The sequence below is a fragment of the Acanthaster planci genome, linkage group LG12 (assembly GCF_054643075.1).
Source record: "Acanthaster planci isolate LZ-2023a linkage group LG12, COTS_SCS, whole genome shotgun sequence".
In the NCBI taxonomy this organism is placed as follows: Eukaryota; Metazoa; Echinodermata; class Asteroidea; order Valvatida; family Acanthasteridae; genus Acanthaster; species Acanthaster planci.
In genome coordinates, this window is record NC_141788.1 from 9,025,474 (window position 1) to 9,038,941 (window position 13,468).

The following is a 13,468-nucleotide window of genomic DNA, read 5'->3' on the forward strand; positions in this document are numbered from 1 at the left end:
ACGTGCATTTTGTACTGTGCACACAGCAACGCACATTATGCTAACCGGCCTCTGGCCCACGTGTGTTGCCCACAGTACATTCCCTCCTGCAGTGCACTGTGACCACACAATAGATGCAAAGGTACACATTTTGAAATGAGCTCAATACTGCCGTAAATCCTTCAGCTCATTTCAATACCTTTTAATCTATTGTGCGAAGATGCCTGACTACAGAAAGGAATGCAATTCATCTGTGACAGTCCTTTCAATTTTGTAATTTGCTTACAGTGAGTCCCATCATTGACAACCTGTCAATAAATACCCTTACTTTAGAGGGCCTAATGTTCAGTACATGATAACCATTTCCTATTGGACATACATGTACGAGTATGGACACAAGACAACTTCAGCACTGTATTTTGATTGCTGCACATTCCATCCAGAACACAGAAGAAAGGTTGACTTCAACTGATATTTGAAATACACTCGTAGGCCTTCCACTTTAGAATACTGCACACAAATATGGCAACCTTGCCACATGCAACTGGCAATTACATGTTGTCAACCTTTTCTTCTACTTCTTCCCACGGTGGTTGTGGAAAATGGCCTGGCCAGGCCCACGTCTTGCTGGCAAAGTTACACTCTCAAAACTGCACCCCCCCCCCCAAAGAAAATAGAATGCTCTATGCATAATTCATGTTTCATGACTTATGAATATGTGATTACCCTCGCTACGCCACCTCTGCAATACGGACCGCAACGTCCGTCCAGCTAGCTAGCCACGTTCACCTTCCTTTAAACACTAGACTTGGACGATTGACCGAACCTTGTCACTTCTGCTAGTAGGCCCCTATGACATAAAGACCTCAGCAGCCATCAGTTTATGCCCAAAGTCTCTACTCTTATATTCTTTAGCACATTTAAGCCGCACTTGCCAGTAGTCACCTTGTATGCAAACTTCAACTTTTCCAAAAGCTGTTCATGACTGATATATCCATGCTTCCTGATACACATTAGCAGTGATTCTTGGTGTTCTGATAGTGGTTTGGGGTCTTTAACACTGATCGAATTATTCTTTTTACTTTTGTACTGATGGCGAGCCATAGTTTTAGCTGCCCCTTGATGGAAAAACATGACTGTGACGAACAACACGCAGACCTTACCGATATCTACCGCTAGTGTGGACATTCCTTCCATGTTTTTCATGCATGTATGGAACATGTAGCTAAGATTTCCATCAGTGTGTCTCTGCAGCAAAATCGAAAAAATGCACAGAAGCACACCGGGCTGCCGGCGAGTGTCATGCTACGGGTAACTTAAGTACAGAAAACAATAGAGATTGAAGTTGAAAATAAATATGCGTATGGTTCATGTAATACGTATACATGTATAAATGTACACGTAGTTAAAACAAAAGAAGAAAACTTCAGCTTCCTATTACATGGTTGGATTTCTTTGGAGGGAAGGGATGAGAGAGGTTAGTTTTGTTTGGATACTAATATGAGCAGGCACTGTCAGGTGTAGTGATATGTAGGCCCTACCGGTACCGTATCGTAATGGTACAGTGTACGTGTGGTTTTCAGAATTAACAATAGTAAGAGAGGTTTAGTGACCATTGTTTCAAATAAAATGAACAGGGTTGTAGTTTGGAATGTTTTAGTGGAGGCCTTTTTTTGCGCCAGATGCTGGCTGCATGCACTCGCGAGCTAACCGTATACCAGTACATGTATGCACGTGTGCACATGCATGTACCTTGTACATGTACATGTGCTTGCGCATCAATGCATACTCAACGATTTTCATATCAGATCACCTGACACCTGTGACCCTGGCTTAAAAGGACTTTTTATGACACACACGTATGCTATTCTTTTCTGCATCGGAAAATCTTCTCACCCACCAGTACCGTATTTAATGGAAGAAATAAGAAATGAAATCAATCCAAGAAAGAAGGATTAGTGTGTTAACTTTGCTCACATCAACTTGACTTGGTAGGCCTATCTCCTTTCCCCACAGTTTGGAATGTAGATGCTCTGTGGTGCAGTTTACAGCCTCCTGGTGTAGAACCATTTCTCTTTTTTCCCCTTGCAATTTAGGCAGTGGACATTTTTAATTTTACTTTTTCTACATGTACACATTTGTCCGAAATTCCTGATTAAGGTTAAAACGAACTACATGAAGTAATAGATACACCAAAATTGTAAATATCGAGGTTTGTAGAGCGAGTTGGCACTTTTCCCACCTGATCTGGCCACTTTTTCAAAATTTCTTTCCCACGTTCAGGACTTTAGATTTTCTGGGCGTGGACTGTGTTGCTTTAATTGTCTGCCCGTCCATGGTGAATTCCATTTCTGTGGATTTGCCATGTTGTGGATTATACGCTACACAGCTGCGCTCCAGTACTGTTTGTGCCAGAAAGGTTTGAACTCATCAGAAATTTGACTATAAATGTTTATGTTTCTAATTTCCACCAACTGCCAGTACATGTGTATCAAATTTTATACACATGTACACACTTTCTTCATTTTTTGTGCTGGTGGGATTGTGGAAATTTACTGTCAGTGCAGGTCGGCCAGCTCGAATGCTGGTCGCATATGACAAGTGCCAACCAGCATAGTGAAAACCCTGACAGTGAACAGCACTTGGCTATTCAGGTATTAGTTTAACTTTTTTTGCATCTTAATCAAACTAAATAGGCATTTTTTTTTTCTTTTTGTACATGTTTTATGTACGGATAATTTTCACTTTCCCTTTTTCCCAAAATTGTTGCCCCAAAAAGCTCTATGGCTAGCGGGAAACATTACTTGTTTTTTGGTCCTTTGTGCAGAAACCTGTTCACCGTTGCTTCCTTGTTTTTGAACTGTGTGAAAACATCTACCGGATTCCCCCAAAGAATAACAGTGCGTTTTACGGTACATGTACACATTCATGTTTGTCATCATCGCATGAGGACTGGAAAATGTAATTTGCGCCGCTGTAGTGCACGCAGTTTGTCTTTTTTTTCGCAGTGATTGGTTGGGCTGATGTTACATTAATAGTATATGTACATGTACACGTACACCCTCTGTGTTGCTTCGCCAAGGTCTTCACAATCACAGTGATTGATTGCTGTTCTAGACGGAGTTTGAATTCAGCCCTGTGTCACCATATGCGTCATCAGTGATGCATGGGACATGCAAACTGAGTATGGGGGAGAGGGGGAAAATCTGTGATTATTATGAACTGCATTGTGAAATAAAGTGAACCGGGATAACGGATTTTACAAAGGGGTGGGAAAGTCCTGGTTAGTTGCGTCCGCGTTCTCGGCACTGCTTGTAAACATCTCAAACTCCCTGCCCTGGGGCCAAACTACACAGTATACTGGTGTACGTGAGATACCAGCACATACAATGTACCAGTAGCTCTGTTATAACTTGGATTTGGATAATGGGACAGGCATCTTCATTAATTACATACAGTCGCAGCTTTATAACCGCATGCAATTTTAACTCCGGTAGTTCAGCGTTTTTTACAGGCACACCGTAGATGCTCAGCCTTCAAGGAATCGTAAATTGCCTCCTTGATTGTGTCATTTTGTTGAAATGATGCCCTTCTTGAAGTTCCATAATGAAGAAAACTACGGTACCACTGGTATAGTGATTTTCTGAGAAAAAAAAAGGTCGTGTTCATCAGAATTGGCCTGCTAGTGAACACTACACCCATCGGTTCTTGAAAACAGTGAAGAAAGTTACCTCCCTGAGTGTCTCTAGAGACAAACTGTACAAACATGTACATGTGTGTATGAACATGTAGTGCATTTGCAGTAGAACATGTACTGTACATGTATTAGTACATGTACATGTAGTTGGATCTCAGCCTGCCGCATGTTCTGAAAAGCGTGAAATCTGGATACCATTTGAAACTACTGATAAGTCTAACATTTCTTCTGGTAAGTCTGACATTTCTTCTGATAAGTCTGACATTTCTACTGATACATGTAAGTCTGAATTTTCAAACGACAAAATGTTGGTTGGCCTTCTATAAGAACCTGGTAAAAGACACAGTATGGTACTTGTGACTTGTGTCCACTGTACTGGCGTTGATTTGATACAACTCATACAACCACAGAACCAGGATAGCGAAAAATACAACTTTTTAGCTTGAAAAAAATCTATCCAGGAGAATGCACAATCAACGTCTTGTGATACCGGTACATTTACTGTACTTTCCTGTTGGTAATAAGCAACATCGCATGCACTTTCTTTAGTGGAATTTTCATTACATGATGTCAAGATTTTTTCAGTGTCTATTTTCCTTTGAATAATTCTCAATCAAATATGAATGGACCGGTATCACTTCTGGAAGCCTTTCTTTTTCACTTCAGTACCTAATGTACGGTACATGTACATGTACTATCTGTGTACATGTGTCATTCAGTGCATTAGGCGTGTACAGTTTTTTTGCCAATATATAGGTGGGACATTTTATGAAAACAAGTTCCAAAATTATGCAGATTTTCCCAAACGTTTCATCGGAACTGCCCCATTTAGAGGTTTGGCGTTTTGATTGATGCAATCTGATGTTCATTGTTATTGCAAACGACGCCTACGAAATGTAACCTAATGTTCGGAACAGTTCTCCCTTTTGGCATCCATGATATCCATCCATGTGTATGAAACACCAAGGGAGCCTGCCGGGGCCTTTGCCAAGTGTTGGCTAAATGTTTAAATGGTGTGGGAAAGTTTCTGTACTGTTTTTAAATTAAATGTAAATTCCCGCCTTTAAGATAAGCCTACTTACATGTATATGCGTACAAAACATGCTTGTTTGTTTGTTTTGGTTTTTTTTTACTTTTGGACTGGTGTAAGTTCCTGTTTATATGGTTTGTTAAAGGCCAGATAATGCAGGGAACATAGCAGGATGTTATGAGTTCTTCGAAAAACAGAATTTATACGTTTGTTTGTCAGACCGGTAATATGTACATTTTTGGGGGAGGGAGAGAAAATGTTTGGAGGTGACTTTCAAAATGAAACTAAAGATATATCCGCGAAAGAAAGGACTCCCCAGAGGTGTGTTGTACTTAGACACAAACCTGTACGCGGTAGTTGGTTTGTGAAGAATTGGTGGCTCAAAATTGAATGTGAAAGTGACTTTAAGGACGCAGGGGTATTTTATGGGGAATTTCTCCACACGCTGAATGATTTACATGTATACAGATGCTTTTCCTTCGGGTTTATACCAGAGCAGGAGTGCACATACTTGTATACACACTTGGGGTTTCCAGTACACGGAATGACAGTGCACGGACAGTGCACACTTACTTCTGAGCCAACTTCTTAGCCAACGGTACAGTACTTGGACCAAGTACAAGTATGTTATTTACAGTAACCAGCTTATTTTTCAAGGAAGTTACTGTACATGTGATCCAAAAAGGATATACATGTACGTCTACTCATGTATGCTGCATAACACTGGTAGTATCCATGTCCAGTGAAGTAACATTGCTACAAAGGTCATTGGGACTTCAAAAATTACCTCGTTGTAACCTGTACATTGCATTTTAAAGTTATAGAAAAACAGAGACTTGGGATTTAAATTGTCCTTGTGATGAGCATGATTTGGTATCATCAGTGTGACTATACCTTGTTTTTTCTGTGTCACGTCTTTTTTTTTTTAAAAAAAAGATTAATACCACTAATGATGCCGGTATGCTGACTTCATCTTGCACATTTCTCCACAAGTGTATTTTTACTTTGCAGAAAGTTGCCCCGCACGAAGTGGCTCTTTTGTGCAGGCCGCACTAAATATAGCTCGCTTGGAGATGAAAAATTCCGTCAACACTTTTGTCCTCTCAAACATTTCAGGTCCAGTGACTTTTGGAAAAGTGATGAACAACAGCTTAGTGCCAGAGGACTGTGCATGAAGGCATATGTACATGTACATGTAGTACGGTATTGTTACTGAGGGGCTATCGGTACCAGGGTACCATGTATATTTTGATAGCATTTAACATGTAGCTTTTCTTTGCCACTTGAGTGCCGTACATGTCTTATGTGCGGCATTGCAGTTGGATGTTAACCTGGAAATGGAAAGTTCTCTTTGCACTTTTTCTTTTTCCCCTGGAATTCATTTTCATGTCACAAATCGTAAAAAAAATGTTTCCAGAATTGGGAATGATTTTCATAGGTTATTTTTTTCCCCAATTGGGAAAAGATATTTTTTTTGGTCACAGATTTTTTCCAAATTCAGGAAAGAATTTTCGTAGATTTTCATACAAGTGGGAAAGATTTTCTCACATTTTCACACAAATGGGAAAAGACTTTCTTGCAAAAGCGGGCAAAGATTTTCACAGATCTGCCTGTGGGTGTGCTGCGGGAGATTTGGTGAATGAGGGAAAGAAAAGGGTGAGGCCTTTCTTGGTACATGTACATGTACATTGGGTTGTGTACAACACTTAGTCTCAGGATGGCTAGGAAATCTACACATACATGTAATTCTTATGGAGTAAAACTGGGGGTGAGCGGAGGTGGTTGAGTTTGCTGACCGGACACAGGCTTTTGGTACGTGATTTGGCGAGACACATATGCTGTGAAGTGGGGGCCTGTTCATGATGATAGGATGATGGTAGCATCATCGCCACACTGTTTACTGTCCAACTGGGATTTAAATTGGGGTTCACAATTGCGACCTCAAGCCTCACAAATAAGTGGAGTCTTCCCGAGAAAAAAAAAAAATGAAAGCAAAGGCGACCCCTTTTGTTGGCCCCTAAAATATGTACAAAAGTGTCACCCCCACCGGTATCCCAAAAAAGAAAGTACACGTACATGTACCTTGCTGAGCACAATCCTTTAGTGATACAATAAAATAGAGTACTAGTGGGAACCAGTTACTGATTTCCTGGTAGGATGAGTTAGCTCTCCATTGCTGTGGTTTTTCTCTGAACTGTGCACGTGTAAATGACGAAAGTACAAGTTCGTGGCAGAATTCATTTTTTTTGGGGGGGGGAGAGGGAGGTGATCAGTTTCCACAGAGCTCATTGGCCCTTACATTTACCTACCGGTACCTGTGGGAAATATATAAGTAGATTTGGCCATATTTTTTGCCCACATGTTGCAGATGACTTTAGGATCAGATCATTGAATTGACACCATGATCTGTTCAGTGGTAAGAGGAAACCAAATTGCTGGGTTGTGTGTGTGTGTTTATGTCATTTTTGTTTAATCTACGGGTGTGCATGTCAGTGTTGTATTCGAGTCCATCACAAGTCCTTCCACAAGTCCCTTCACAAGACCCGCCACAAGTTCCTTCACAAGGCTAATCCTAAGTACCGGTAGCAAATGTAACAGAGTGAACAATGACAAAAGAATGCTTCTGTCACAGCTCATTTGACTTCAGGTAGCTTGTGAATTGGCTTAAGACTGAACGACTTGTGATGGACCAGAGACTTGTGATGGACCGGTGGTAGATTTACATGTACAGAGACTTGTGATGGACCGGTGGTAGATTTACATGTACAGAGACTTGTGATGGACCGGTGGTAGATTTACATGTACAGAGACTTGTGATGGACCGGTGGTGGATTTACAGAGACTTGTGATGGGGGTATGAGTACCAGGAGTTTTTTTTTTTTTTATTTTAAACCGTTGAGAATTGAGCACATTTATACAAATGCGACATGCACATGCGATATGTTGTACACGTATACAACACGTTCATGTACATGTACCGGTACTTGTAGCTAATGTTTTTAATTACAGGGAGTTACATGTACAAGACGCTGTCTGTAACATGTTCTTCTGCACGTTTGCGGGAATGTCTTACTGGTCATTGTGAGTGCAATTTCGTGACCCACATGTACATGTACATGCACATGTAAGATTCAGATATTCGCGTTGCAAGTTCACAAAAGTTGAACACATTTCAACTCTAGTGGATTTCATTGCAAATTTGTTGTGGTGTCAAATGTGATCTGCTCTGCAGAAAGCGGTAATAAGTCGCGCAATGCCAAAACATGTTATGGCCTTTTCTATTTGGAGAGGGCAGCATTTCTTCCAAAAGGTGATTTTGCGTTTTTTCCTTTAATAGTTTCTATAATATTTATATTGTCAGAATTTGTGACTACAAACATGGATACTGATGAATAAAGATGAAAAATGGATCATTCAGTAGGAAATCCTACATAGCATTGTTTTCCAAGCACTATGATTCAAGAGTTTTTCTCAGAAAGTGCTTTTATTGAATTAAAAAATGTGGTTTATATACAAATGTCTTTAGACATGTACATGTATATCCAGAACGCAATGCACTATAGGGGTCATTTACCGTATGTATCAAATTGTAGCTTTTGATGGACAGAATCCAGCCATATCCAAAACTCATAACCTGAATCTGGCGACTTATTACCCATTTTTCTAGAGCCGGTCACAAATTTGCTTCACTTTTGAATTTGCCCACATAGTAAGCTCTGGCCTTAATGCTAGTGGGAAGTGATGTAAGAAAAGGTTTGCCTCAAAACCTGCCTTGCTGAAATTAGTGTGTTCAATGTGAATGAATTCGCGCCGCAAAACATGCGGAGTGCTTTATGACGTACAGTGTACGTCCCTTACTGAAGTTAACCTGGCTCTGTAGTATATTGTTCATTTTATTTGCAGATTTTATCAAATATGTCTCAGCTCACTATCGCAAATTATAAAATGTTCAAGGAGTGTCCTTAACACTGCTTCGTCAAAACAATTTTAATTCTGGCCCATGGGGTTAGGGTTAATTTGTAAAAAACGTTTAAGTACAAAAATATGTACTTGTACAAAACAGGTGTGCAACTTCACCTCGGATCAGCTGATTTCCTCGTTATCATGCCATTGAAAATGGAAAAATATTGTATACAAAGTCTTGTAAAGATTGGAATTTCCTCATTTTTTGTCAGATGCCCAAGTTGCATACCAGAATGGATTGGGGGATCTTTCACAAACTAGTTAAAAAACAAAAGGAACTTGCGCAAGATACGGTACGTCGCGTTACAGTCCATGTAGGTGTGAGGTATGGGGTCACACCGTGTGGGTGGGTGAAGCTGGAAGATCGGGTCATGAAATGCAAAACTGGAAAAGAGTGTCCTGTGATTGGGAGTTGCTCCACGGTGACCTTTTCCCATAATGCAGTGCACGCCTCCTACAGAGCTACATGTACATGTACAGATATACTATACAGTAAGTTACATTGCAAAGTGAAGCCCGTTTGTGCACAAACCTGTGGAGATGTGCGTTTGGATTCTGAAGCAATGCATCGACAAAGCCACTATGCCAGAAACCTAAACACACAATCTGTGAGCGAGCGTTTGGTTGCCGTGTTCAGAATTAAGCAACGCACATGGGAGTGCATACTCCCTGCAGTTGAAATTTGCGGCTTTCCTTTTTTTTTTTTGCATTCTCACTGCTGATATAGAAATGCGCTTGAAAGTAACATGGACATGTACAATGTACGGTATTTGCGTATGCTGCACTTACCGGTATGCATTTAGAACACAGTACATCATTCTAACTTTGTTTTACCGTACTTCATCACGTAAAAAATCCAAATGAAGGCAAAATTTCTGCATTCTGGATGGTGTCGCAGACGTTGGGAATGAGAAGTTGGCACTCTAGTAATTTTCATGTCCATGTAATATACATGTGTGGAACCTGTACCTCCCCTTACACTGTCCATGTATTTTGAGCAATCCAACTTTATTCGGTGAGTTCAAATGCATGACATGTTTGCCTGACCCCGCTGAGAGCATATTTGTGTCTTGCCATCCATGCAGGCTTGGTGTATCCACTTGATAAGTCACTTCTTGATATTCCAGCGTTGGGCAGAGCCAGACGTACCAGTACATTTTAACGGGCCGCTTGATCTCTCTTTTCCGGGCAAGCGCACATTATGATGTCATGCACGCACATGAATCTGTTTATGATTGTTATCGGGCGATCATGGACCCAAGTCTATAATCCTGGACGACGCTATCTAGAAACCTTCCAGGGCACTTAAATGGCCCCAAGGTGCACAGTCATTTGCTTTTTCATGCATATTTGCGGCCGGTACCCTGTTCACATGCGCAAAAGCACAGTGAAAGAGGAACATTCAAGGCTGGCACTGTACGTGATGTACATGTATGGTACATGTAATGCAGTCTTGCCATTTCTTACCCTTTTCTGTACATACATTGTACATGTATGTAGGATATACCCATACCCGCCGGGTATGCACTGGTACTTGTCCTAGTAATACGCACTCCTCTAAATCTGTGTTTGGGTACACATGCATATCAGTACATACATATACATGGACATGTACTGTACATCACCAAGGCCTCGGAATTAGTGACCATAGTGCACATTTAATGAAAAAATGGCCTGGCTCAATCAATTAGACTGCAGTTGGCACAGCGTGGTAAACACAGCAACCTTGGAGAGAATCCAAGTTGTAGGCCTGTAGGCCTAAAATGAAATATGCAGTGGTGAAGGGCAGGGCACAGCTAGGAGGGGAAGCCAAAGCACAGGGGCCAATTTCATAGAGCTGCTTTAGCTTTAGCACAAAAAAGTCTTTGCGTAACCACTTCCTGCTGGGCGACCCGTTTTCGAGTACATAGGCTTTATATGCAGAGCCGGGGAGCCCGGAACTGGGACAAAAGAGTTGGGCCATGTAACAAAAGACCGTGCTCAGCACAAAAGACTGAGCTGCTGGGCATTACAGATATTTTTCCGCTCTCAGTAGTGGAGATAATCCAGCCTTGTTTTGAAACAGTATACCACGGTTTGAGGCATTTAGAGCGAGCGGATTACCACCGGGGACAAAAGCTCTCCACCACCGCAGCGATGAGCCTCACAGCACCGTTGCATGCCAATTTGGCCCCTATTGAAAAGAGGTCAGCAGTGCACTGTGCCAGTTTCAGGAACAAAAGAATCTTACGTAACACCGCACAATCTGGGCTCTTTTTCCAAGGCTGCAGGCCTGGCTGAAATATTCAGGAGTCAATGAATTTTACCTGTCAGCTTTAGAATAGTGCCCAAAGAGTCCTTCATTTTGGTAAAAACGACCAGTAAATGAAATGATGAATTTTTGAAGAACTTTGAAAACGGAAAATCTTGAAAATGAGCCGGCATCTTGTCTTGCTCAAGAAAAATCCACCCAGCAGCGAGTGGTTAATAAACAAAGGTTACCAGCTCAAACTCTGATTATGCATGCTAACCAAAATATAGCTTATCCCTAAACAATATACATGTACATCACATGGAGTTTTGGCTGGTTACCTGATTTATCAAGTAAGGTTTTCTCACACTTTAGCAAATTTTGTGCATAAGCAGCTCTATGAAATTGGCCCTAGGTCTTGGGCAAGGAGCTACTGCCCCTTCCCCTCTCCACCTGTAGCAGAAGTGCCCCCGTTGGTTGAAAAGAGCCATGTTGTTGGGGAGGATTAATTTTGTTGCGTGTATTTCAGAGTCTTTTGTGAACCAGTGAAGTGCATTTCCCGCAAAAGGAGCCTCCGTTGTCAGGAACATTGTGCCCTCTCTTGGTCGCACTGAGGGATAGATGGCCGGCTACACGTCAGAAACACTCCTTGTGAGATGATTGTTTTCTGTGCTAATTCTTGGAAACCAGCCCAAGAGAATGGACGCAACTGCCGAAGGCATTATCAACATTTACTCTCCTGAGCTAGTCTTCAACATCAATTTGAAACCAACCAAGCACATATTTATTCCATACCATTTTAGTCTGAGAGTTAAAAGAAGTCGATACATGCGATAAATTTCCAAGGATTTTGTTCAAGAATTGTACTTTCATTTTCCGGAACACCCCTGTCCATTTTATTGTATTCCTTGTGCAACTGCAAGTAGCCCGGAAGAGTCTCCCTGTATGGACTTGGTGGGCGCATGGCATGCTCTATGTGCCACCGTTCACTTAGGCTCTTGGCTAATGGAGATGGATTAAACTGTCTTGTATCCAGGTGCCTGCGCGCTTTTACACAGAGAGCATCATCAAATCGCAGAGGGCCTGATCAAATGTTAAAACACGGTCGCATTGTTGAATAGGGAAACTGTCTCAGTTATTTATAAATAATGTTTAACATTCAGATGAGCTAGCCTAATTGTTGATTATTTGTGACCCCTCCTTGGCCTCGTTAAGAAAAATGTAAGTGTACTGGTAAAATCACTAATTGCCACTTTCTGATCAAAGGCTGTGGAAGCCTTTCCACAACATCAATCGTTAGTAGGAACCCTGAATGTTCATTCATTAAATGTCCATTTTATCAGGATACCAAACCCAATGAAACATCAAAACTTAGAGATCAAGTGCACACCCTGAACCTTGATATGGTACATTTACCATATTTATTTTGGGGATCTGGTGTTTCAGATCCCATAGTTTAAAGGGTCCAGTCGGTGAACTTTTTGTTGTTACATGTACCGGTAGATGCACTTTTTGTACTCCAGTGTACATGTCCCGGTACATAGAGAAACAATTGACATCCTTTGGAGAATGAGTGCTGAAAAGTGCACAAATTTATACAATAAAAATAGGGCATCTTGAATCTCCTTGACAACAGAGAATGCTGCTCCTGTTATGTCATCAGAGAAGAGGCATATGTACTTTTCTGTGGAAATTGTGAATCCAAACTTTGCTCATTGAAAACATTGCTGAGAAAGAGTGACTTTTTGGCTTATTGCCAGTTTGCTATGTACTGGTCGGTACGGTACTCAAAGAAAAGTGAAAGGTTCGGCCATTTTGTGTGGGGGCCTGTTTGCCCAAATCAGTGCCACATTTAAGTTTTCTCCCTGCAATGACATCACAGCTTTCCTTGTGAATTTCTACATTGTCCTGAGCATAAAACCCAAAAAAGGCACCACAGTACCATTTCCAGAAGTAAAAAAGACAAGCAAAAATTGAAAATCAGATTAATCGGAACATATTCGTCTTGTTCCTGTAAGCTAAAAGAAATTGCATTGCGCAGACCCTTCAAATTGCTGCATAAAGCATGTGCATATACTCCGCGTACATGTATTTAGTTCATAAACATGTGCTTACTTCAGACCTGTCTGAGATTTGAGTTACGGTGTCCCCTATGTGTGCGCATAATATAAATTGAACTTACATAAACAGTGTCACGTAAGGCCGGGGGGGGGGGGAGAAGGAGAAATTACAGGTTCTCTCTCGCTTGCCAGATGAACGAAGAGATACAGCTAGGATCACAAGGTCGTAAAGAGGACTGAGATATTCCGCCGTGGCTTTATTCACAGAGGGACGTTTTCGGATCCTGTTCCCCGAATTCACTCTTTGTGTTGGCACTTTGACATGGGAAGGAGCCAGATTTAGTGTGCCGTGCACATGTACATGTAAGTACCGGTTCGCGTAATACCTGACCTTACATGTACTTAGAAAAAAAATTTCTCAGTCAATTTCAGACAGCAAAGATGACGTGACTTTTTAGTCCAAATTTGGAACTACCCACCAGAGCGCTAGAAGAGTAATCTAATCTTCA

The 13,468-nt window shown here is 41.3% G+C and overlaps 1 protein-coding gene across 8 annotated transcripts in view; it reads left to right on the forward strand.

Moving 5' to 3' along the window:
- LOC110985129 (uncharacterized) overlaps nt 1–13,468 on the forward strand; it is a 76,882-nt gene that overhangs the window by 15,264 nt on the left and 48,150 nt on the right. Inside the window, exon 1 of one of the 8 annotated variants that reach the window (XM_087144466.1) lies at nt 6,978–7,122. The exons of 6 other annotated variants lie outside the window; for them this stretch is intronic. In XM_087144466.1, the coding sequence (XP_087000592.1) occupies nt 7,108–7,122 (15 nt within the window). In that variant the 5' untranslated portion in view covers nt 6,978–7,107. Of the gene's footprint in view, nt 1–6,977; nt 7,123–7,412; nt 7,561–13,468 lie in introns of those variants that run through there. One more of the 8 variants, XM_087144467.1, reaches the window with a different exon arrangement.